This window comes from Elgaria multicarinata, chromosome 4 (genome assembly GCF_023053635.1).
Source record: "Elgaria multicarinata webbii isolate HBS135686 ecotype San Diego chromosome 4, rElgMul1.1.pri, whole genome shotgun sequence".
Classification (NCBI taxonomy): domain Eukaryota; kingdom Metazoa; phylum Chordata; class Lepidosauria; order Squamata; family Anguidae; genus Elgaria; species Elgaria multicarinata.
The window spans coordinates 15,340,559-15,366,947 of record NC_086174.1 but is presented as its reverse complement, the minus strand read 5'-3'; the positions used below and the strand labels follow the sequence as shown (position 1 = coordinate 15,366,947).

Below are 26,389 nucleotides of genomic sequence, written 5' to 3'. Positions count from 1 at the left end.
AATTTAAAGAATCACAAAGAGAATGCAGATGGGAGACTGCATCTCTGAACGCTCCTCCTGTCATAAAGAAGCGGTTAGACCAGTCTGCTTGAAGAGCTTGCTTGCCGCACACAGGGAGTTTTTAGTGTGGGATGAGAGCATTTAAACAGAAAGGTCTTCGTTCTCCCTGTGAGGACAATACCCGTTTTGTTTTGTCAATGCTTGAATTGGCTCAGAGCCTAGGTGCTTTCTGGATAGAATACAAACTTCTTCTTTTTTAATGTAAGCTGGCATTTAGGAAATTAGGAATAAATTCAGAGTTATTTTAGTTTTGTATTCCATAGTTACCTATTTATTAGGGTATTATTACATATATATATGTAATACATATTTATTACATATATATATATGTAAATATGGAATATATAAAAATGACTTTTAGGCTACCTTTAAAGGTAGAACATGCTTAAGGGGGCAATTTTTATCAAAACAGGCAATATGTTTAACATATTTTATGGCAAATAGTTCTTACCTGCCTTGAGTTTAAAAGAATATGGCAGGTTAGAAATGGAGGATAAGGTTATCAATGGCTACTAGTCATGATGACTCTCTATTGCATCCAGTTTCAAAGGAAGTGTGGCATTACCCTCACAGTTCTGTTCCCTTAGGTATGTCTGCCTTTGTATGTCTAGTGAGTGCAGAATGTTGGACTGAGTGGGCGTGGCTGATGATGCTGTGAAAGGGGGGAGGAGTATAAATGGGGAAGTCTAGAGCTTGGGAGTTAATTGGTTAGTGAGTTGGGAGTGTCAGTTAGGGTTGTCAGTGGTGTGGAGAGTGAAAGGAGATAAGATTTTAAGAGATTTAAGATTACTGTTGCTACTATTAAAACTAGTAGATTAAGCAGGTTAACTAGAATTTGAACTAACTAAGGTCTGTTAAACAAAAATAACAGGAGGAGGGCTTTCTCTGCTGTGGCACCCCGGCTGTGGAACGAGCTTCCCAGAGAGGTTTGCTTGGCGCTTACAGTGTACTCCTTCCATCACCAGCTGAAGACCCTTTTTATTTTCTCAGTATTTTAACACCTAATTTAACTTTAATTTAAACTTTGCTGTTTTAATTCCATATTTTAACCTATATCAAATTTTGCTGTGTGGTTTTATCCTGGTTGTGCTTTTTATATTGAATTTTGTATTTGTGTTTTTAGATTGTTGGTTGTTTTTATGCTCTTTATGGTTTTAATTTTTGTGAGCTTTGGCTATTGGGCGGTATAAAAATGTAATAAATAAATAAATAAAAAATTGTTACCTCAAACCACATGTCTGCTTGGCTTTATCACCTGTTCTACAGTTACTATCATAAACGACTTCTATATAACCTTCAGCTTATTACATACACAGTAAAACCTTTTCAGATTCTAGCCTTTACCCTCTCATGTGAGGGAAAGGTTGTGTTTTACCCTACCCTCAGGTTGTTCAAGTAGTGGCGCTTAGCTTGAGGAGGGTTCGTGTGCGACAAGGCCTGGTGTGTGAGGCCTGTTATCAGCTCCCACTGGGAGCTCCATTTACGCAACAGGGTTTTCCTAGCTCCTCCCTAGCTCCTGGGCTCTCTGTCGTCCTGAGGATCGATGGCCCCGTGGAATGGTGCACAGGGGGGATGCAGAAGAATGGGGAAATCAGAGACGTTTGGGGAGCATCCTTGAACAAATGAAAAATCCTTTTCTACTCACACAAGACATCTCTGGGTCCAGGCCATTAATTTCAATGGGACTTACCTCCCAAAAATGCAACAAAGCCTTGAGGCGCCTTAAAGAGTAACAGTAGTATAACTTTTCACGGACTTGAGTCCACTTTATGCATTTGTGATAGGAATATAAATGTACCAGAAGCATTGCTGAGAATAGGTCAGAATTATTAAACACTGTAAGTAATGCATCACCTCAACGGGGAAGCCCCATAACCAGTGTTACAGGAAGAATAAAAATACAAACACTGTTTTGATCAACTGATACAATAGGCTTATTAAAACATTTAAATAGATCTTTTCAGTTTCATAATTCTGGTGCTTATGATGGATCAGTTCTATGAACCTAGCCTTTTTGGTGGTGGCCCCCAGACTATGGAATGATCTCCCTGACGAGGCTCACCTGGCACCAACACTGCTATCTTTCCGGCGCCAGGTTAAGACTTTCCTCTTTGCCCAGGCATATGGCAGCACATCTTAATCACCCACATGTTTATTTTTCATGGTTTTTAATGCTTTATGTATATATGTTCTGCGTTCTAGAATTTTAAATTTTGTATACTCGTTTTTATCTCAATTTTAGAATTTCTGTAAACCGCCCAGAGAGCTCTAGCTATGGGGGCGGGGGGGGCGGGGTATATAAATGAAAATGTAATAAATAAATAAACCTAGCCAGGATTCTAGAAGACCGTGATTGCACAGTAGCCCATCCAGGTCTTCCACATCTCCAGCTGGTGCTTACCTTTTAATTTCAGAAATCTCTGCCTGCTGTTTGAGGGTCCCAGTGTACTGGGACAAAACAATTATTTCAAGTAAATTAATGTCCAGTAACAGATTTATTACCCCTGTTATGTCTGAGCATTTCTTAAATGTGTGTAATACTTTTCTCTGTTTAAAATCTCCACTGTTTAACACTCACTGCAGTTCCTGCCTTATTCAGAATGATCATTTGCATTTAGACTGACTTTTCTGCACTAGGTTGTCATAAATCAGAGAAAGGAACGGCATGCAAAGACTATACAAAGCTGTCATTTGGGGAGGGGGGAAAGAGTCAAACTTTATTTATATGGAAATGAAATTATGGATTTATAAATTACCTGATAAGCAGCCTGATGCAAAGAATTCCATTCAGACCAACAGTGGGGCCCATTAATATTTGCTCCATGTTGGAGGAGAAGCTTTATCACATCAATATGTCCATTTTCAACAGCTTCAAACGGAAGGTTAAAAACCATTATTATCATAAATTCATCTTAATCACCACAATCATCAGAATGTAGTTTCTCATCCACTACCAAAGTCAGAATTAATTCTCTAAGTGGCCGTGCAGTATTATACAAGCACAACCCTCTACTGCTGTGCATAAAAGAACTAAATGAATTCCCAAGAGACGCCTGCTTTGGAGGTAAAAGATTTATAAGTTGAAATACGGCCAATGATAAATGTATTTTAAGAACATAAGACTCATAGTAGGTACATGTCTGGTTATGTGATCTTCCGAGGGAAGGTCAAAAAAAAAACACCCCACACTCCAGAATTTTTCTCCAGCAAGTTGAGGCCTGTCAAAACCAGCAGCCACCAGCTGACAACAGTCCCACAGACTGGACCAGTTCAGATATAACAGATAACCATATTTCCCCATTCTGTGCAGGAACTTTGGGCTCCCATGTTTCCCTTTTCCTGTCCTCCTCTTGCATACTCACAAGGAAGAGACCAGAAACTTTTACTTCCACTGTTAAATAAACTACAATTCCCCACTATGGCCCTGCCTCGACAACATGCTAAACCAGGATGGTTAAGCGTTTTGAGCAAAACATTATGGCTTTAGTGCTTTGTGTGAACCATTCCTATCCATGGAGCCTCCATAACACAGTTTTAAAAAAAATTAACATGCTCACTAACTACTTGCTGCAAAAGGGTCAGCGGCCTAACCATGGCTTAGTGTGTGGTCTGAACAGGCCCAGTGTGTCATGTGAACCATTCCTAACCATAGTGGCTACATAACCACGGTTTAAACACACTCACTAACCACTTGCTGCAAAAGGTTTAGCAGCCTAACCATGGCTTAGCGTGTTGTCTAAACAGGCCCTAAGTCAAAACTATGGGATCACAGAATCATAGAATCATAGAATAGCAGAGTTGGAAGGGGCCTACAAGGCCATTGAGTCCAACCCCCTGCTCAATGCAAGAATCCACCCTAAAGCATCCCCGACAGATGCTTGTCCAGCTGCCTCTTGAAGGCCTCTAATGTGGGAGAGCCCACAACCTCCCTAGGTAACTGATTCCATTGTTGCACTGCTCTAACAGTCAGGAAGTTTTTCCTGATATCCAGATGGAATCTGGCTTCCTTTAACTTGAGTCCATTATTCCGTGTCCTGCACTCTGGGAGGATCGAGAAGAGATCCTGGCCCTCCTCTGTGTGACAACCTTTTAAGTATTTGAAGAGTGCTATCATGTCTCCCTTCAATCTTCTCTTCTCCAGGCTAAACATGCCCAGTTCTTTCAGTCTCTCTTCATAGGGCTTTGTTTCCAGACCCCTGATCATCCTGATCATCTACAGTTTCCTTTGACTGCGGTTTGTTAAAACAAGCTGGGATCAAACTGTAGTTTCAGATCCTTGCTTGTTCTAACAACCCATCAATCCAAACAAATCACAGTTCCTAAAGTTCAAGCATAACAGGACTGTGGGTAATTTAAAAGAAGAAGCAAACCACTGTGATCTCTTCCTGGCTGCCATGCAAGAGCAAAGGCCAAGTGGAAAAGCCCAAGGCTTGCGAGCATACAAGGAAACCTTGGTTTTCTGTTATATCTGAAATGGCCCTTTATTGGGATGAACTCATGTTGTCAAAATGCATAGACATTCACCAAGATAAAGCAAATGTGAGGCACTTGCAGTGGAGGGATGCTTAAACACATCCAAAAATTCTGCTCTGAAAATCTTCCATTACCAAGGCAGTTTCCTCCCCAGTTGGGTTTACTTTCAATTTCACACCCATTGGAGGGGAGGGGGATGATTTGATAGATCCTGCTAGGATTTGCAAAGGAGAACAGGCAGACAGATAGCTCCCACCCACCAATTCTCCCCTGCCAAAGCCATTCCATCCTCCACATTAAACATCACAAGAGCGAACGGGGTTGGGAGCCTCACGTTTTCTTCATAATACGTAACACCAACCTGGTTTCATAAGCAAACTTCTCTGAAATGAAGCAAAGTTCATTTCATTTCAGATGACTAGTCTGGATCTGCAAGTTTTTAACCCGTGTCATATTAATTTTTTTAATTTAATATCATTTATTATTAATCATATTATTCATAGTGACTATCCACAAAACAGCTGCTGCTGATAGCATAAACCTCACGCCATAGGCTATGCCAATTAACATATACAGTGGGGGGGGGACCTTTGTCCTGATTCAAGCCGCGGGAGATAGAATTAACATCTAAATGAATTGTAACTCTGCAGTCTCTCTTTCTAATCTCCCTTTGAAGCTTCTTTGTGCAAGAATGGCCACTTCAAGGTCAGTGGCAGAGTCTCTTGGGAGGCTAGAAGTGTTCGCCCACGAGTTTATCAATATTGCCATTTTTGATGCCTGATTTATGGCTTTTGTGCAGAGGCTGGCTTGTTTGTCCTATGTAGAATGCATTAGGGCATTGCTAGCAGACGATGGCATATATCATATTGGCGGCGGTGGCTGCTACAACTAACATTGCTACCTCTCTGGAAATTGCCAGCTTTTATATAGTATGGGGAAATCCCATTTAGAAATAACTGCAGGATCTCCCATTCCATTTACATCTCCCCACAGCAAAGTGAGGTGGGGGACATCAGTTTCGTCATGGCAGCATATCTAAACAGTTTCATAGTTAAGTAGCTTCATTGACCAGCCAGTACTGGCATCAACACAATTGCTAGCACTGCCAATCTCAGCTTGAAAGGAAAGTAGTAACAGCTGTGTTGTGTGTCACAAATGGCAGTGAAAGGAGACGATCCTAATATATTGGGGTATCCATTATGAACATACAAACTAGAAATGCTCAAAGGCAGCTACGCTTTTTCTTAAATCCAAAGCAATATGGGAAGCGGACCCATGCCACTTCTCAAACCTCTCAGCAGAGATAGATAATACCAGAGAAACCAAATTGCCAAGCACTTATGAGCTTTATGATAGCAACTCTGTCTTTAAAAACAAGTCTGTCTTTAGAAACAACTCCGGAAAAGCTCCTGAGAATAAAAGGTTTTCATGTGAAGCTATGGAAATGGAGCTCCATGGGGATAACTATCCCAATATAATGCATCTACAGGTGTTCAAAGATCACTAGGCCTAGTCTTCGTCTCATCCAGATATCTGTAAAGGTTTTTACCCATTGCTCTGAACAATCTATAGTAGAATCAAGGCAGAACCATGGAAAGTTCCATCCAGTTCTGCCCCTTCTAAGTTCTACCCCTCTGACGAAAGGAGTGGGAATCCTTAAAAGGCCAACCCGCTGGCCTGAAGGTGAGTGCTTCTCTTTTTTGTGGCCTTCTCTGCCCAGTGTTGTAATGGAGCCAGAACTCACAGGGCTGAAGCACCAGGACTTTTTGATTGGCACGGACAATGATGTCATCCCTGCCCTCAAGGCTTCCCTGTTTCTCTGAACTTCACTACAATCCTCACAACAGCTGGGGAGGGAGGGGGTTAGTGGCACTTTCCAGAAATAATATGGAGTTGTGAGCTCTCCCTGCTGTCATGCAAAGTATTTGGGAGGGGGTGCTGGTTGAAGAAAGATCTGGTTTCGGTGAAGATGAAAAATGCTAGAACTGGTTTGGTGATATGCCTGTATTTCTGGACTCTCCTTAGGGGTGTGGTTATAGTGACTGTCATGATGAGTACCTGCACTTCAAAAGTTACTACTACATCACTGCTCCTGCCAAATATGCCCTCTGCACTGCTGGGCATCTGCAGTGGGGCAGGAGGCACTTGACTTGGGAGAAGGTATGCCAGTTTTGGGTTCTTCAGGCTCCTGAGCCTCAGTTGCAGTATCAAGAACCCAGGCCAGTCCCCCAGCTGGTGATATAGCAGATCCAGACTGAGCTAGCTCATCCTCCTCTGACTCTCAGCTTGTTAAAGCCCCCATTTGGGGGGAGAGAGAAAAACTGTAAGTGGTGCAATCACAGCATATTTGCAGTTGTGACATTTAATAGTGGAAAGAAGGGAACCACAAAACCATAGATATGCATTTTTAGCTTATCTCTCTTAGCTGCACATCACAGTTCCCATCTCTAGCACATACAAACAATGCAGTAATTGTAGTGCCGCTTCTCCTTCAGCGAAGGCAGCTTTGGGAGCATCAGCATCGCTTCAGTCATTTCCTGCTACTTCATCAACAGCTCAAGATCTTATCTACGGACAGCAGACAAGATGAAAGCCGTCTCTTGCATACAACTCATATGAAATATGTAGAAATGGCCTTAAACACATTCTGTCTATGCCTACATAAAATCCAGCAGTGAGAATTTCCTAGATTTTTATATCAAAGGTGCTATCCTCCCACATAAATCCCCAAAGAATTAAAAAAATGCCACATGACACCGCTGGAGATATGGTAAGAATCAAGTCGATTCTATCCATGTCTGGTGGCACAAAATTTCACAAACATTGAGAAAGTTGTGATGAATAATGTGAAAGAGATTGTGGGTAATGCCCTCCTAACTACTCCATTAATTATACTATTATATGTTTTGAAAGATAGCATTAAACCTGAACACCATGAATAGTCTAATTTATTGATAGCAGCATCCTTCAAAAATGAAAAAGGGGGGGAGGTTGCGGAGGGAGAAACGAAGCCCCAACAGTGGGAAATAATTTTTATAAATCAATTCACTTATTCACATAGGAAGGTGCCATATACTGAATGAGCCAATTAGCCTATCTAGCCCAGTATTGTTGACACGGCCTAGAAGCAGCTCTCCAGGAGTTCAGGCAGGCCTTTTTTCCTAGCCCTAACTGGAGAAGCCGGGGATTGAACCGGAGACCTTCTGCATGCAAAGCAGGTGCTCTACCACTGAGCTACAGTTTATCCCTCAAATTTTAAATGCATATGGGAAGGTAGAGCCTTCCTAGGGAGGGATATCAAGAAATTGAGCCACCAATGTCTTTGGCTCAACTGCCTCAAGTGCCTTTCTCCACAGAATGGCCTTCAGGCGATCAAAACAACAACTCATTGCCTGTTTAGCAAACACCTGGCACTTGGGGAAGAGATTCAACAGCATGCCCCTTTCCCAGCGAGAAAAGTCAAAGTGAATGTCTGTCCTTCAGCGGCAATTTACCCCTGCAGTGGACACATTTACAAAATGGCACCCTGGGGGAGATATGCCCTATAAGCAATCACTAGATTGCAGGAAGAAAATAAAGCAAAATTAATGGAGAAGAGACAGAGAGAGAGGAAATTATAGAAACAAGCAAAGATAGCAAATGAACTGATCGCAGAGAAATTCTCTCACGAGGTTACCACAATGATGGTCGCAAGAGAACTGAGGGAAAGCGAGATGAGTCATGCCACATGACACTGCTGGGACAGTAGAGGAAGGGTTCCTGCCAAAACTCCTCAGCTATAGAAGTCTCCCAAATCAAAGGTTCGCACAGGCACAGATCCATGTGCGTGGTGCACACAGACCATGAAGAAGAACTAGTCTGTTACTAGAAATGTGGCAATCTTTTCTAAGATTTTATGAAATATTGGTAAATGATATAAGTTAAGGTGAAACAATAGTTGTCTTCTATTTTGGCTCCATGGGAATTAACTGAACTATACAGAAGAGCAACAAATGATTAAGGATAACGTTGAGTGTATTTCTTGGATGGTTGTGAATTATCATTTTGCTTTATGCTGCTTATATGCATGTGTGTCTACATCAAATTTAAATGCAATTGAATTTTAAAATAAAAATAGTTATGTTGTTAAATGAGTTTTCACTACGTTGGAGTCATTTAGATTCTCCCCCGGACGCATACCGGATGTGAAACATGTTATGTTCTCCATGTCCACTTGCATTAGTTGGTCTCTGGGCATGTCTATACCATGCCTATATCCCGGGGTCATCCCTGGATCATCCCTGTATGTCCAAATGGATCCTGGGAGCAATCAGGGATGACCAGGGACTTTCCCAGGGATATCAGGAACTGTGGAAAACCCAATTTTTCCACGGCCCTGGGACCATCCCGAGGAGCGCAGGCCATGTGGCCGCTGCTCCTGACTTGTCCCTTCCTCCCCGCAAGTAGCGGGGCTCTTAAAATGGGCACGGAGATGCGCGGGGGCAGTCCATGCCCATCGTGGGTATGGGGTGGGGAGTAAATTGGGTGTTGTTGTTTTTTAACTCACTTTTGCAGAGGAGCGGAATTGCACTCCTTCTCCTGTTGCAGGGGGGGAAATAGCAGCCACAACATCCCCCTTTCCTTTCAGGACTTCGCATGGCCATCAAGACACTGGGGGAGGATCACAGAAGCAGGTAAGACCGTGATCCTCCCCCCTCCCTCTACACCCTTAAGGTGCAGACATGCCCTCTGACTGCAATGGTCTTTTAGATTTAAAACCAACAATTGTGTGTGTGTGGGATGTTATACCCCACAGAACTATTAATCCCTTTATTATGGTAAAACAGATGGAATATGCTGCAGCACAAGCTGAGGGAAAGTTTTATGTATTTGTATAACTATTAGATGTAAACTAGTACCAGCTACACATAGGAGGGACAAATACAGGCACTTTTAAGAGATATCTCTTTAAGATATTTGCTTGGTTTTAAAATACGAACAAAGGAAGAAAAACTAAAAACATACATCTGTTCTGAGCTTTTGCTTGTCTGATTATTGCAGTCTCACAGCACTGTCAAGAAGATTTCTGCTCCCCACTAAGCTAAGACTTTGCTTTGACTGCTCCTAATCTCCCCCTGGACTTGACTCGTCCACTGATCTTATTAACTCTGCCAGTTCACACCCAGAAATCCTCACACATCAGGAGGTCATAGAGTCAGGAATTCTTTGACAATGGAAGATTCAATAATGGCTGAGACCAAATGACACCAAAGCTCGGAATAGCGAAGAGATGTCAGACAGGATTTCAGAAACACCCAGAAATTGTTTTCTCCTAATTCAATTGAAAACCTGTAGCTCTTTACTGTGCTGTTGTGAATGAACTCTAGCTCTCGCTTTGAGTGGCGACACTGAGAAAGAGGCCTCTCTTTCAAACGGACATTCGGTTTTTAATCTTTTCTCTCAAGAAACCAAAATGAGGGCTTTTTACTCAACACTAATCATCATGTTTCCTTTTAACAAACGTGAATCTTCAAGCCAACAGTAGACCAAGTCAATGGTAGATTGTGTACTGAGTTATGATGTTCCTGTGTCATATTGTATGACCAAGATCATCATTGCAATTGTTTTACACTGGGGATAAATTATTATCACCCCTTGGGTTGGAGTTATAGAATAGTAAAGTCGGAAGGAGCCTATAGACCATCGAGTCCAACCCCCTGCTCAATGCAGGAATCCACCTTAAAGCATCCCTGACAGATGGTTGTCCAGCTGCCTCTTGGATCCCTATAGTGTGGGAGAGCCCACCACCTCCCTAGGTCATTGGTTCCATTGTTGTATTGCTCTAACAGCCAGAAAGTTTTTCCTGATGTCCAGCCGGAATCTGGCTTCCTATAACCTGAGCTCATTATTCTGTGTCCTGCACTCTGGGATGATCGAGAAGAGAGCCTGGCCCTCCTCTGTTTGACAACCTTTCAAGTACTTATTTATTATTATTTATTACATATTTATACTGCCCAACAGCCAAGGCTCTCTGGGCAGTTCATTATTATTATTATTATTATTATTATTATTATTATTATTATTATTATTATTATTATTTCTATAGCACCAACAATGTACTTGGTGCTGTACAGAATATACAAATATACAAATTAAAACCAGAGAGCTTCAGCTATGGGGCGGTATATAAATGTAATAAATAAATAAATAAAATGCAGAAGTCAAAATTTAAAACTATAAAAAACTTTAAAATTTCATAAAACCAGAAAAAGTATAATCCAGGGAAAGCTTCTTTAAAAATATGTGTTTTCAAGAGGCGTTTGAAAGATGTTATATATTCCGGCTCCCGAACCACACAAAGGAGGGTTTTCCAGGGGGCGGGTGCCGCTACAAAGAAGGCCCGCCATCCAGGTTCTTCGTGGTGACATTCTGTTCATCTTGGAATGATGAGCAGGACCTTCTCTGGTGATTGTAAATGTCATCTGGGTGTGTATAAGGGAAGGCGGTCCGCTAGGTATCCTGACCAGCCACGGTTCACTTTTCATTTTGCTTCTTTTAAAATCTATTTTAAAGTGTTTTATTCTGTTTTTATTTCGTTTTATCCTGTACACCGCTCCAAAACTTTGAATGGGGAGCGGTATATAAATATTGTAAATAAATAAATAATAAGTTGTTTAGAGCTTTACAGGATAATAACATAACCTTGTACATGGCTCGGTAGCTAACTACTTGAAAAGTGTTCTCATGTCTCCCCTCAGTCTTCTCTTCTCAAGGCTAAACGTGCCCAGTTCTTTCAGTCTCCCCTCATGGGGCTTTGTTTCCAGTGTGAAGGGTTGTATCTGTTTGTTTATTTTGTAACTTTATGATAGAAAATGGAGACGTCTTCTGTCTCCATGGATCTAAGAGGAGGTATGAAGGTCAGTCCTGCCTCAAGCAACTGATTGCTTAGAGATGTGGATAATGTGAATGTATGAAGTTGGATTACAACAAATCAGAACATTAGTCCATCAAGCTTAGAATTTTCTCCTCCGATTAGCAACAAATCTCCGCAGATTCCTATTGGCAGCAAATCTCTAGGGATCCTCACAGTCCTGCACCTGGGAACCTTTTTAATTGGTGGTGCTGGAGATTGAACTTGGAACCTGAGTATGACCTGTAGTACTTAGCTATGGCCCCTCCCCATAATAATGCTAAGTTAGCACTTCTTTTGTGAGGGTGGCTCCACTAGGGACTTGAACTAGGATCTAGAAACCTTAAAGCTTGGAGTTAGGACCTCATGAGCTACAGTGGATAGAAGATAAGCTGACCTCCTTTGCAATTTCGAACGATCCGGAAGACTAGAAAGAACGTTTCTCTGGGCGGTATCCAATGTTGGCAATCCGCCAGCTCTAAACACATTGTGCCAGCAGAAATGAGCGCTAGTGGAATGGGAAATCAGCTCTTGCTAGCACAACCTAAGAAACTACCCTAGACTACAATTACTAGCAGCACTAGATATTGCCTTCTGTATCCCGTGGAGCCAGACGCAAAATGGTGGCTCTCGGAATAGAGCCAATTATCTACCGCATCCCATGAGCCACATATGCTGGGATGACCAGCCCAAAATCTGTGATAGCCACTGACCTTGCCTCTCTGCCAACTCAGGAGAAGGGAGGGTCTCATGCCCACAAGGCTGTGGACACCACTTGGAAGCAATGAGAAGTTCCACTGCTTCGAAGTGCCTCTAAAGCCCAGCATAAGGGTCAGAAGGAACCCTGGCTTGTTCTCCCTCTGCGTTTGCCACAAATGTATTCGCAAGAATAAAAAACTATACTTGCCCCAAGCAAGTGCAAGAATATGCAGGAACTCAGAATGATGAAAAGTATGAAAAAAATATTCAAAATATTCAGCAACATGTTAAAAAAAAAGGTAACTAAAGAAACAGGGGGAGACCTTCAATTTACATAAGAGACCCAACGGAGAGCACGTAAACCAACCACCTAAAAACGAAACGTTTCAGAATAATCAGTAAAGAGCACAAAATGTTAAACAGATGCATTTCAACCACAAGGGGGGAAAAGCTGTATTTACTGGAGACACCTTGGTTCAGCTTGTCACGTTTTCGTAAGCAATGTTCAGAAAACGTTGTAGACGGCAAACGCAGCCTTGGCACCCAACAATATTCAAGGCAGACCTGTCTATTTTGACATATCTATTATAGCTGCAGGTTGCAATCTTAAATTTTAGCATGTACAAATGGGAACTTGTAAAAACTTACACATCACCCAAAAGCAGGCAAAAGAGGGCAGAGGTTTACATAATTTTTGCGTAGGCTAACTGATATGCATAACTGCGACTTTAGAAATAATAACTATGATTTAAATAGAAGCACAACACATTGTGTACAGAGTGCTGGACTAGATGGACCCTTGGTCTGATCCAGCAGGGCTCTTCTTATGTTCTTATGTATTGTGGTGATCTATGATAATTATAAATTTAGCTTTTTTTTTAATTTTTATTAACACAAATTAAAATACATCAACATCACATTAAAACAATCAATCAAAGGAAGAAAAAAATAAAAAATAAGCTCAACTGTTTACATTTGTAATTTATCAATATTCATAATCAAACAATACAATACAATTGCTCCCCTTCACCCTTTGGGATCTATTCCTGCTTCCAAAATCTCAGTACTTCTTCTGGTGGTGGTTTTCCACTTCCCTTAGAGAACACATATACCAGGAACTGTTTCCAAATTCCCTCAAATTCATTCGTATTTGTTATGCCTCTTCTTACTTTAATATTACATGTCAATTTATCATTAATGGCAATATCCCAAATTTCCTTATACCATTCTTCAATACAATAATCTCCCTGAACCTTCCAGTTCCTAGATATAATTAATCTCGCTGCTGTCAGCAAATTTGTTATCAATTCTTTAATTTCTTTATTACACTTTAAATCTCCATATAATGATAGCAATGCCACACTAGGTGTCTCTTCAATCTTCATTCCAACAATTTCTTTTATCTCATTAAACACCATTTTCCACAGTTTTTGTACATATTCGCATTCCCACCACATATGTAAATACGTTCCCTTTTTCCCACAACCTCTCCAACAATTTGCTGAATACAGCTTATTTATTTTATTTAGTCTCACTGGGGTTAGATACCACCTCCATATAATTTTATAATAATTTTCTTTAATTCTCACCGACATGTTTCTCAACACTCTTTGTCTCCATATTCCCTCCCAACTCTGTTGCCCTATCTGTACCATCAAATGTGTTTCCCAAACCATCTTTCCCATATTCTCTATCTCACCCATTATAAATTTATCTTGATATCTAACACAATGCATCTCATCACAGCGGGAGGACTGACCAGGTGACCCATGTGCCTGATCAGTCTGCTGGCCAAGTACTGTTGGGCAGCTTCAGGAATCCCTATTTCCCCTACTTAAAGTACTTTATCTTCAAACTGGACTTGGATAGGACAGCCTTCAACAGCAGGGGCTGTAGTTCAGAGGCAGAACACCTGCTTTCCAAGCAGAAAGTTCAGTCCCTGACTTCTCAATGGCTACCAGTCCTGATGGCTAAGTGCAACCTGCAGGATCAGAGGCAGTAAGCCTGTATACACCAGTTGTTGAGGAACATGGGTGGGAGGGTGCTGTTGCACCATGTCCTGCTTGTGGTCCCCTGGTCAACAGCTGCTTGGCCACTGTGTGAACAGAGCGCTGGACTAGTTGGACCCTTGGCCTGATCCAGCATGGCTCTTCTTAAGTTCTCCAGGGCTAGGAAAGAATCTTGCCTGAAACCCTGGAGAGCTGCTGCCAGTCAGTGTTGACAATACTAGCCGAGATAGACCAATATAGTATATTTCAGTATTACATTTATATCTCACCATTTTTCCCTTTTGCAAAGAACCCATGGCAGCTTACATGGCCCTCCTCCTCCTCCTCTCAATTTTATCCTCACAACAACCCTGTGAGGTAAGTCAGGCTGAGAGTCAGTGACCAGCTCACCCAGTGAGCTCCATGGCTGAGTGGGGACAAGAACCTCAGATCTCCCGAGTCCCAGCCCACCACTCTAACCATTATACCACACTGGCTCTTCCTATGCTCCTAAATACAGAATGCCTTCAAATAAGGGGATGAGTTTTGTAAAGAAGGACACATGACCACCTAGACCTGCCCCAGCAGGTGGGGGACAAACACCTAAGCAGCGTAAGGGATGTGTTTATGCAGAAACCATGCCCATCGGAAGGTTAAGCACTACTTATCCACAGATATAAGGGATTTCTACTTCTCCCATCTCACCCACCCCTCCAGTTTCTAACTGTCAGAGTCTATATGTGGACACTGACTTTGGAAAAGAGACAGATATACTATGTATGTATTATGTGCATGTAGCTACAAAAAAAAACCTACATATTCCAGTGTTTCTCAAATTCAGGCTTCATTTCTAAACTTATTCTGCCTTCTGAGATACTCAGTGCCAGAGAAAGGATTAATAAGCCTATCATGTCAGGATCAGGTGAAGGAGCTGCCCCATCCAGACGAAGTTTGTTGGTCTGGAAGGGAAGGAGGCGAAGAGAATGAAACAAACTTATTCTGCCTTCTGAGATACTCAGTGCCAGAGAAAGGATTAATAAGCCTATCATGTCAGGATCAGGTGAAGGAGCTGCCCCATCCAGACGAAGTTTGTTGGTCTGGAAGGGAAGTAGGCGAAGAGAATGAAACATTCACCTAAAGGTAAACTACCCAGAGAGCTTCAGATTTGGGGCGGTATAAAAATATAATGAATGAATGAACGGACATGAACATCCATTTTCTCCAAGTGCTCTTTGCAGAGCTTCTGCTCAGTGTCCCAGTGAGTGCACATGCACGCACACACTTCTAGAAAGAACTCCCAGCTGCTGTGCATCTTCCTGAAACAAACCATCACTCCCAGTCACAGTCTTATGACCATCCCTACTATGCCTTAGTTCCATCCTAGAGTTTGCGAATCCAGGCGCTAAACTGTTACAGAACCAGAAGCCAGCAGAACGCCTTTCTTAAGAAAAACGCCTGGCTTCATCGTCACTGCCTCCCGCTTCTCCAAAACACAAACAAACCCCATTTTCTATGTGAATAAATCTCCATGCAAGCTGTATAAAAACAGGGCAGCATTTCGCAATTCCTTGGGTCACACTGACACCTGCTGGCACACAACAAATACTAAGGATCACTATTATTTCCACTATTCCTGTGGTTAGTAGCATCACAATACCCTACGATCCCTCCCCAAATGTTCTGAAGCCTTTCCTTTCCAGCACTGAAATTTGGAGGAAACGTATGGACAAGAAAGCACAAACTTTCTTCCCTAGATGCAAGACAGAGCAAAGAAATTTTGTTGCCAGAGGCTGAGCAGGCCGCCACCGTCCAAGTCAAAGTACACAGTACCTAGGGCCAGCCACATCATTCTGGCACCTGAGGCAGAAAATGCCAGAAATATTTCTCCTCTTCCAGCAGCAAAAAGGCAACAACAATAAAAAAATATGTTAAATAACTAACCCAAAAACTGCTTTTAGATACATATTATCCATGTGTATGCTGTCTCTTATATATAAACGGGTTTGCACTTTGTATAATGTACTTTAAGGGGTTTTAAATCTTTGTGAACTGCCCAGAAGTATAGAAATATAATGAACCATTTGCTGCCCTTTCATGGCAAGTCAAAATCAGCTGCTTGAGGCAGCTGTCTCACTCTGCTACTCGCAAGGCAGGCCCTGTCTAAGGCTCTTCCAACCATCTTTAACAGCTGAAGATGTTCCTGTCCGAAATCTGATGGGGGACATCACTTCGATTTTTAGTTTAAAAGTGGCTTTTCCTTACATGCAGCAATATCTGTCAAAGCCTTTCCTCAGATTTTGGAAAAGAGACTAAGAGTGCAATCCTAATAGGCTGATCATTAAGTCCCCAAACTTGGGAGGCTTACACTCATCTTATGCAGGGCAGGTAATCTTCACTTCTCCGTCATTGCACCCTGTATTTTCACTAGATGGGCTTTTTTTTTTTTTTTTGCCTCTCTAGCGAAAGCATTTTAGACAGGAAGAGAAGGAGGCTGGAGAGTCCCAGGACAGCTCGTATCCTGGCCTCTCCCGTCTCCTCCCCTCCCACCAAAATGCCCGTTCCTTATCCCCCAAGGTCGTGTTTCTGACCTCAGAGACAGCCGGCCCAGTTCTTTCTATGCCAGCTGTGAGGTGGAGAGGGGACAGATCGTGGATTCCCCTCCCCCTCTGAGGTCGGAGCACTGACTCCGACCTTAGATCTAGGAATCTGAAGTACCCTATGGCCCCTCAGATGCGGTCTAGGGGCCAGAGGATTTCACCCTTAAATGTAATTTCTTATTATGAGGACCCATGAAGAAAACCTCCAAGGAATCAATGGATTCCACCTATATTTTTGTCTGTAAAGTTAAAGGGTGAAAGATACGTTAAATGTACTTCTCTCAACTCAATAATTAGATTTAAATTTGATGCATTTTCCTTGTTTTGTTTGTCTTTGTCTGTGGAGAATACAATTTATAAAAACTGTATAATACAATTTTTAAAAAATAGAGAAGAAAAGAAGTGAAATAAACACGCATCTGATTTATCAGTTGATAGATAATATTAATGAGAGAACACAATTATTTAAGTGCATCCGGGGACCTCTCTACACTCAGCGAGAATTTTTGGCTTCTTAAAATTTGAACGTTAGCGTAAACACAAGTCACATCACAAACTGCTTTTGAAAACTCCACCAGGTTGCAAAAGTAGTTTGTCCTTCAATATAGAAAGCTGCTATTTAAAAAAAAAAAAGACCAAAAGCCCTATCCCATCTTATAAGCTGCTGAGACTCAAACAAAGCCATCTAAAGAGAAGAAGTTAAACTACAGCCTCTGTTTAACAACAACAACAACAACAACAACAACAAAATGATGCAGTTTGTTTACAAAGTCATGGAAGACTAGAGTTAATCTAATTGATCACTGTGGGTGCACTTCTATTGAACTGACATTTTTAAGCATTCTTCAGGCAAAGGCACTAATTAAAACTAGCTTCGTGATACTGCTGTTTGGATTGATTTGTCGATTGTACATTCTTTTAGATGATTATGCTTCATGGCTCAAACACTGCACTTGTGTGCTTGAAAGCTATTTATTAGATTTGGCATGCCCCTTTTACACAGGCATGCTCTGCCTTACGATTTCCATCCATGTATGCCCTCAAGGGTTCTTGATGGATACAACCACAAAACCAGCTGGGAATTGGGCTTTTTGCAGGATAAAGAGCAACAGAAATGTTAAGGTAACAACTCCACTACAATGCATTTATTAAACATGTCTTCTTGGTAGCTGAAGTTTTACATCACAATAAAGTTTTGGACAATTGCTGCATTCTTTTGCGATTTTTTTTATCTTTGCATTCTTTTACGACAAATGGCTAGTACAATTAAGCTGATGATGACCAGTTATGAAAATAGAAAAGCTTGGAACATCGAAATATGGAAAATATTAATAGCCAAGATCATTCCTACATTTTCAGAGTAGGCTATACTCACCTAAAAACAAAGGTGGGGCTTCTTCATTAGTAAGCTCATTAGGATCAGCTTCGGATTCCAGGAGAATAGCAACACATTCCAAGCTTCCGCGACTTGCAGAAAGATGTATCGGACAACTGCCCTCAAATGTCTTTGATCTTATGTAGTTATCAGAGGGTGCTGGGGATCATATAAAAGATTAGTCTTTTAAACATTCTAAAAAAAATTAAATTGCCCATTTTGAAATGGAATCAGTGTGAGAAGCTTGCTTGCCCTGGCTCTGTTTAGTATGTAGCGAGAAGCTCAAGCAAATGATGGCGTTTCACATTCACAAGGAGACTGAGTACTAGCACACAGTGGGGAAATTTACAGAAAAAGTGGTTGTCTGAATAGGTTCTCCCAACTAGCACCATATTCCTGGCAACCAACAACATGTGATGTTTGCAAAGCAAGTGAGCAGGTAGGCACAACAGAACATTCTAGTGCAGCCTTCCTCAACCTAGTACCCACTAGATGAATCAGACTACAACTCACATCCCCAGCCAGCGTGGCCATTGTGGTGGTGGAATTGCGAGGTGCTCAAATGGATCATAGCACTTCAGACTACAGAAAAGAGACCATATTTGTAATGCACCCCATGTCTACACCTCCCTGAAAGTAGAAAAGTAACATACAGGGAGTGTATGTTTCATGCACTTTGCAGGATTTCTCTCCTTTTTTTTATGGGGGGGAGGTAGCATTTGAAAGTGGCATTCCCCCACCTGCAGTCCAAAGACATACAGTCTATTCTGCCATCTCATTCTTTTGGATATGTAGAGAGAAGGGACCATAGCTCAGTGGTAGAGCACATGTTCTGCCCAGTATTGGGCAAAAGACATAATAATAATAATAATAATAATAATAATAATAATAATAATAATAATAATAAATAATGTTCTTCATGCAGAAGGTCCCAGCTTCAATCCCTGCCATCTTCCCGATTAGACGGCTGCAATTCACTCTGTGTGGGGGCTGCTGTTGAAAACACTGGCATCATTTCGGCACCAAGTTAAAATGTGTGTTTTTTATCGAAGCCTTTGAGGATTAAATTTGCCTAAAGCTGCACTTAGTCTAATTGTTTTATTATTTTAAATTTTTACTGGTGTTAGCTTGTTAATGGTTTAATACATTTTAGCTGTGCAAATTATTTATTGTTTTACACCGTTTGAATTGATTTTGTCTGTACACCACCCGAGATCCCAATAATACAGAATGAGGAGCGAGGGGGCAGGATACAAATGGTTTGATCATCATCATCTTCTTCAGTTAAAACCCCTGAATTACACCCAAAAGAGGTGCTGAAACTCAACTTACACCATACTAGGTTAGATGGACAAATACCCTCAGGGCACAATCTTATTTAGATGGGAACAAAAGTCCCACAACTCCCATCGTGGCTGGCTGGGCAATGCTGGGAGTTGTAGGGCTATTTCCCATCAAAACATGTTCCCTTAGCAAAAATTATTATTATTATTATTATTAATATTAATATAGCACCAACAATGTACTTGGTGCTGTACAGAATATACAAATAAAACAGCAATACCCTGCCTAGAGGCTTACAGTCTAAAATCCCATTAAAACATATGAAGGGGGAAGGGGTTACACAAAACAGAAATAAAGGAATAATCACAGCAATGAGAACAGTAAATCAGGCTAAAATACCCAAAGCTATGGAAAAGGACAGGTTGCTTACCTGTAACTGGTTCTTTGAGTAGTCATCTGTGCAGTCACACATATGGGCTCGGCGCCTGCGCGAAGCCCTGCTTTGGGAATTTTCTATAGCTAAAAGGCATTTTGGGCGGGAAACCCTCCCCCTCCACTGCGCATGTGCAGGAGGGTTCCCGCCCAGAATCCCCAGTTCTTCTGAGACTTAAGAGCCTCGTCTGAGGAGTATAGACACCTGTAGGTGTATCTGAAAAAATACTAACAGTAACATTAGTAACAAATGATGAACACCAAGTGGGGAGTATGGTGGGTGGTTTGTGTGACTGCACAGATGACCACTCGAAGAACCACAGTTACAGGTAAGCAACCTGTCCTTCTTCTTCGTGGTCTCTGTGCATCACACATATGGGCGATTAGCAAGCTTTTACTCACCGGAGGAGGGTTGGTGTCCTTAGGTAAAGACAGATGACAACACGGCTCTGCCAAAGGAGCAGTCGGACCTTGACCTGACGTCCAGTTTGTAGTGAGATACAAACGTCATCGGTCTGGCCCATGTTGCTGCCTTGCATATTTCTGGGATCGTGACACCACGATGAAAAGCAGAGGATGTGGAGACAGCTCTAGTAGAGTGCCCTTTGACTGAAGTCGGGGGGTCTAACTTTTGCAACTGGTAAGCTAGGATGATACATTGCACCAGCCACGAAGAGAGTCTCTGAGTTGATACTGGTAAGCCTTTCTTGTTTTGTCCATGACATACAAATAGGCGTTGTGACTGGCGGAAAGAGGCAGTGCGATCCTTGTAAAAGGCTAAGGCCCTTCTGACATCTAACAAGTGCAAGGTTCTTTCCAACGCAGATGAAGGTGCTGGGAAAAAAGTTGGTAAAATAATGTCTTGGTTGACATGAAAACTGGAGACAACTTTAGGAAGGAATTGAGCATCAGGACGAAGTACTACTTTATCAAGATGGAATATGAGGTAAGGTTCATCTATCCTTAACGCACATAGTTCGCTGGCACGTCTTGCTGACGTGATTGCCATCAAGAAAACGACCTTCAAAGTCAGGAGGCGCAGGTCAGTAGTTGCCAAAGGTTCAAATGGCTTATTTGAAAGTGCATGTAGGACCACTGATAGGCTCCAAGAAGGTGAAAATGTTCTTACTGGTGGGTTTAGATTTAACAAACCTTTTAAGAAATGTTTAATCATAGGATGGGAGAAAACAGTAAGACCGTCCACACAGTCATGAAACATGGATATAGATGCCAAGTACACCTTTAAAGATGAAACTTTTAAACCCGTCAACCAATATTAAAAAAATGACAGGATGTGATTAATAGAGCACTCGTTTTTTGAACATTATCCATGGCCTCATCGGTTGTGGCATTGAACAAACCTGTGCCATCAAAAGGAAGGCTTTCAATACGTGACCTGGCCTCTTAAGACAAACCAGCGGATCTGAGCCAGGCATGTCTTCTCAGGGCAACTGCCTCGACCATGGTTTTTGCACCACAATCGGCTTGGTGCTTAGCTGTGGCTATTTGTTGTCTCGCCATCCTGGTGGCTTCAGCATGGAAAACTCTTGCTAGTTCTCTTTGATCATCTCCTAGATTATCACACAGAGACATCATTTTTTCCCATAGGAACAACTGGTACCGGGACATTGTAGCCTGGTAGTTAGATACCTTAAGGCTTAGTGCTGCAGTAGAGTAAAATCTTCGCCCCATTAAATCGAGGCGTCTACCCTCCCTGTCTACTGGTGCTGTATGCACTCTTTGATATCGACCCTGTGCAGACTCTACGATAATCGAGTTCGGTTGAGGATGTGTAAAAAGAAACTCCGCGTCTTTATCCAGGACTTTGTACATGTTATCTAGCCTCTTAGATGATGGTTGTAATGTTGCCGGGTCCTTCCAGGATTCTTTGACTGCCCTGGTTAAAGTTGGTAGGAAGGTTATAGCAATTGGTGTTGCTGCCTCAATATATATTGCCTCGAAAATGGGATCAACTAACTTTTCCAAGGTTTGTCAAGTTTCTATGCCCAGTGCTTGCGCCATCCTCTGAATGAGGTCTGAAAAATGGGCGAGTCCCTCAGACGGGGAGACTGAACCTTGTGCCTCCACCACGGAATCTGGCGATGGTATTGATGGAGTAGGTGAAATACCAGAGGCTGAATCTGAGGAATAGTCATCGGATGAGGAAGCTATTTGCACGGTTTGGATATCACCGGTTTGCTCTACTACAGAAAGTGTAGTTTGTAGACCTCGATCTGTAGGTTCGACTAACGTCATTGGAGCTGGTAGCATTTCGGTAGCTTGTCCTGGTGCCGATATCGTAGCAGAAGGTGGTTGTCGACGTCGAGGGGTTGATAGTCGACTTTCTTGTCGATCATACTCCTCATGCCAGTCCCTATAATAATAGGTCGGTCTCGGTGGGAGAGAGTAGTCTGATTGCCTATCGTATTCCCTTACAGGAGATCTGGATCGGTATCGTCTGGTGTAGAAGTAACGTTCGTCCTCCCGATATCGATCATCGAGTGAACGGGCTGAATCTGGTGAGCGTCGATATTGTGGTCGACAGTCGAGCGGTGTGGGCGATCTTCGATATTCGTGTCGAGGTTGGATATTGGCAGGTAAGTTTCGTTGAGGTGAGCCTCTTACCGACCCCCTTGTAGGATATCCTGGTTCTCTACTTTGACGCGATACGCTGTCTCTAATTTCACCCTCCGATAGCGATGGCGATGGCATTGGAGCGGTCGCCGATATCGAAGAAGGTACGGCGATCGAAGCCGCCTCCATTATCGAAGGAGGAGTAGGGGCAGCCGTCGATGGTGCGGTCGATGTCGATGCCCGATTTTTACGCTGATCGTGGCCTTTGGCCGATTTGGCCCTCTTTTGTTTCACGATCTCCGCTGACTTCGGAGTACGTGCCTTTTTTGTTAGCTTTTTTGCTATTGAGGCAATCAGGGTTCGCCCTGGCGTCGCAGGGGTTTCCTGGCGGGGTCTGAATCCTTGGTGGCTCGACAGGAGCTGGACGCGCTACTGGCTGTTGCTGAGAAGCCATTGCAGGTTTATCAACCGATGCAAACGCCCTTTCCCACAGCTCTGCCCGCAATTTGTCTGCTCTATGCCGCCTTGTAAGCTTTGAAAAGGCTTGGCAATGGGTACAGGCGTCCACTTTGTGGCCTTCCCCCAAGCAGATAACACAAAGGTTGTGGCCGTCCAATGGAGGTAGTTTCGTACCACAGCGGGTACACTTTTTAAATGGGGCCTTGGGGCCCATGCGATTCAGAATATAATTGAAAAAAAGGCGAGAATGAGATAAAGTGAAGAATATTTTTTATTTTATTTTATTTTTTAGGAGAAAAAGATAGAGAACAGGAGGAAAAGAGAATATATGAGGAAAAGCTGGAAGAAAAAACAAGGTAAGTCTTAGCTATAGTGGTTTTTTGAAGAGCGTTGTTCCCGACGAGGCTGTCTGCAAGACGGTCGAAGAAGAACTGGGGATTCTGGGCGGGAACCCTCCTGCACATGCGCAGTGGAGGGGGAGGGTTTCCCATCCAAAATGCCTTTTAGCTATAGAAAATTCCCGAAGAGGGGCTTCGCACAGGCGCCGAGCCCATATGTGTGATGCACAGAGACCACGAAGAAGAACAGATGAGTTTTCAAACACGTTTTAAAATCTAAGATGGAACTCGTAGTTCGTAGATGCTCTGGAAGAGCATTCCAAGCAAACGGGGGAGCCAAAGAGAATGGGCAAAGCCGGGCAAGAGAGATAGAAACTCTTGGGCAGGAGAGCAACATAGCATTTGAAGAACGGAGGATACGAGGGGGGTGGTAGAGTGAAATGAGAGAGTAGAGATAAGAAGGCGCAAGACCATGGCATGCTTTAAATGTCAGCAAAAGAAGCTTATATAGAATTCTATAAGGAATTGGAAGCCAATGGAGAGATTTCAACAAAGGAGAAACATGATCAAAGCAACGAGCCAAGAAAATAATCTTGGCTGCAGAATGGTGAAGAGAGACCAAAGAGGAAAGATGAACAGAAGGAAGAGAACATTACAAGAGAACATTACAAAAGTCCAAACGGGAGATAACCAAAGCGTGTACAAGAGTCTTAGCACAAGATACAGATAAGAATGGACGGATCCTGGCAATGTTATGTAGGAAAAAGCGGCAGGACTTGGCTACAGCCTCAACATGTGAGGAGAAGGAAAGTGAAGAATCAAATATGAAGCCAAGACTATAAGCTTCTTCCACTGGATAAAGTGTGACATTGTTAACAGTAACAAAGAATGAGGAGCGAGGGGACAGTTTAGGAGGGAAGACAAGCAATACTGTTTTTGCCATGTTTAGTTTTAAACGACACTGAAGCATCCAGGCTGAGATCCTAGCCTGAACATCAGAAGAAAGTTCAGGAGAAGAGAGCTACAATTGTGTATCGTCTGCATACAGATGATATTGGAGGCCATGAGAGCGAATAAGATTACCTAAAGATATCATGTATAAAGAGAACAACAAAGAGCCAAGTACTGAGCCCTGTGGCACCCCAACTTGAAGGGTTAGAAGAAGAGTTAGCACACACGCTAAACGAGCGACCTGCAAGATAGGAGGCAAACCATAAGAAAAGGTAGTTTCTTACGTATTAAGGGCTGATTTTAGGTTGCAGTTATATTGTAATTTTAATTGTTTTTGCTTTGCATGAATCAAAAAGTATTTATAAAAACAAAATAAAACAACTTAAAATAGATTTTTAAAAGAAGCAAAATGAAAAGTGAATCATGAACCGTGGCTGGTCATTAAGGGAAGGCTTCCTGGAATAATGACGTTTTCAGGAGGCGCCGAAATGAATACAAAGTTGGTGCCTGCCTGACCTCCAGAGGCAGGTAATTCCACAGCAGGGGGGCCACGACACTGAAAGTTCTTCCCCTGGTGGTCTCCAATCGGAGGATGGGTCTATGTGGAACCACCAGGAACATGCCCTCAGATGACCTTAGTGACTGGGCAGGTTGGTAGGGGAGAAGGCGCTCTCTCAGGTATCCTAGTCCCAAGTTGTATAGAATTCCCCACCTCCAGTAGCCGAGGCAGTAAGCCTGTGTGCACCAATTGGTGGGGAACATGGGTGGGAGGGTGCTGTTGCACCATGTCCTGCTTTGTTGGTACCTGACTGACAGCTGGTTGGCCATGGCCACAGTGTGAACAGAGCACTGGACTAGATGGTGTGATGCAGCATGGCTGTTCTTATGATTCAAAAGGGGTAGTAACCCCTGGTGTAGACGCTGACTTTCTAGGCCCTTTTGAACTCCAATACTGGAGAATAGAGTGCACCCCAACAATACAGGAGCTGGCTTTCCTTGCGTTATTGTAGTGTTTTCATACAAGACCCCATATTTCCTTACCTGCATGAATTAAGAGTTTCAGACACTCGCTTGCATTGTGAAATGCTGCTTCATGGATTGGCATCCAACCTCTGTTATCAGGAACATCGACGCTATATCCCCGCTTGATTAGCTTCTTCAGAAGTTTGGCATTGCCTTCCCTAGCTGCAAGCCCAACAGCGGAGCATCTGTCAGAATAGGCTTCTGTAAAATCCATTCCAACAGACCTAGCAAGAGAGGGAGGGAGAAAACGAAAATACACGTCCTTTGAACTTATTGCAGATCAGTAAGTCAAGAATATGTTATCTCAGCAAAGATAATAATATACAGTGGGGTATAAATCTGCTCAGTCACACTTATCTGATGGGAGCCTCCTTTATAAATTAATTTGAAGAACATTAACTTATATGTATAATGAAGATATTGCTTTGTATCTCGTTGACATTTGAAGCCTTACTTCAAAATACTTTGATGTTTGAAAACTGTCGCTGATAGACCATGCCCTGGATAAAAAAAATAAAAAAGATGTGAAATTCTACAATTATCCTTGACAAATTAAAATGTTTGAAGACTTAACAGCCTGATCTAGTCACATCTACTCAGAAATAAGTTCCTTTGATTTCAGAGGGTCTACTTCCAGATAAGTATACTTTAGACTGCAATCCTATAACCACTTACATGAGAGTAAGCTTCACTGAACTCAGTGTGACTGGATTCTGAGTAGACAGGTATAGGATTGTGTTCTTTGGTAGTAGGGGGTGAGAGTATTTTTGTTTCACACAGTTAAGTTTAGGCATTTAACTGACCAAATATAGGTAAAAATATTGAATAACATATTTATACCAGTTTAGCATATTATATAATAATAACGTAAACTAACAAAACTTGTGATGTAGCGATTTAATGTCATGATCTTCTACTGCACTTATATTAAGACATGTAATACTATGCTGTTCACCTAAAAATGCAGCGTGATCCCTATCAGCAAAAATGGAAGCTGACTGATGACGGATAAGTTGCAATCTCAGTTGTCATGATTTTAACACGTTGATAGCATCTGCACACTTTGTGCTGTTTTTTTTTTTAAACCACTTTTTTTTTCAGTTGCTGCTGCCAACTGTTTCACATAGTGCTGTGCCAAAATTTTCACTATCATTTTTTTTCCAACCATTCGCTGAGAGGAGAGGCCATATGAGGAGCCGTTAAAGCACAGACAAGTTGCCTGGGTTTTTTTAAGCTACTTAACCAGC

The 26,389-nt window shown here is 42.3% G+C and overlaps 1 protein-coding gene across 2 annotated transcripts in view; it reads right to left on the bottom strand.

Moving 5' to 3' along the window:
• Window positions 1-26,389, bottom strand: part of ASB3 (ankyrin repeat and SOCS box containing 3) — a 78,247-nt gene that overhangs the window by 24,343 nt on the left and 27,515 nt on the right. For both annotated transcript variants that reach the window (XM_063123830.1, XM_063123829.1), the window contains 3 exons: window positions 25,161-25,366; window positions 18,082-18,240; window positions 2,817-2,929 (listed from right to left, as the gene is read on the bottom strand). In XM_063123830.1, coding sequence (XP_062979900.1) covers window positions 2,817-2,929; window positions 18,082-18,240; window positions 25,161-25,356 — 468 coding nt within the window. In that variant the 5' untranslated portion in view covers window positions 25,357-25,366. The remainder of the gene's footprint in view (window positions 1-2,816; window positions 2,930-18,081; window positions 18,241-25,160; window positions 25,367-26,389) is intronic.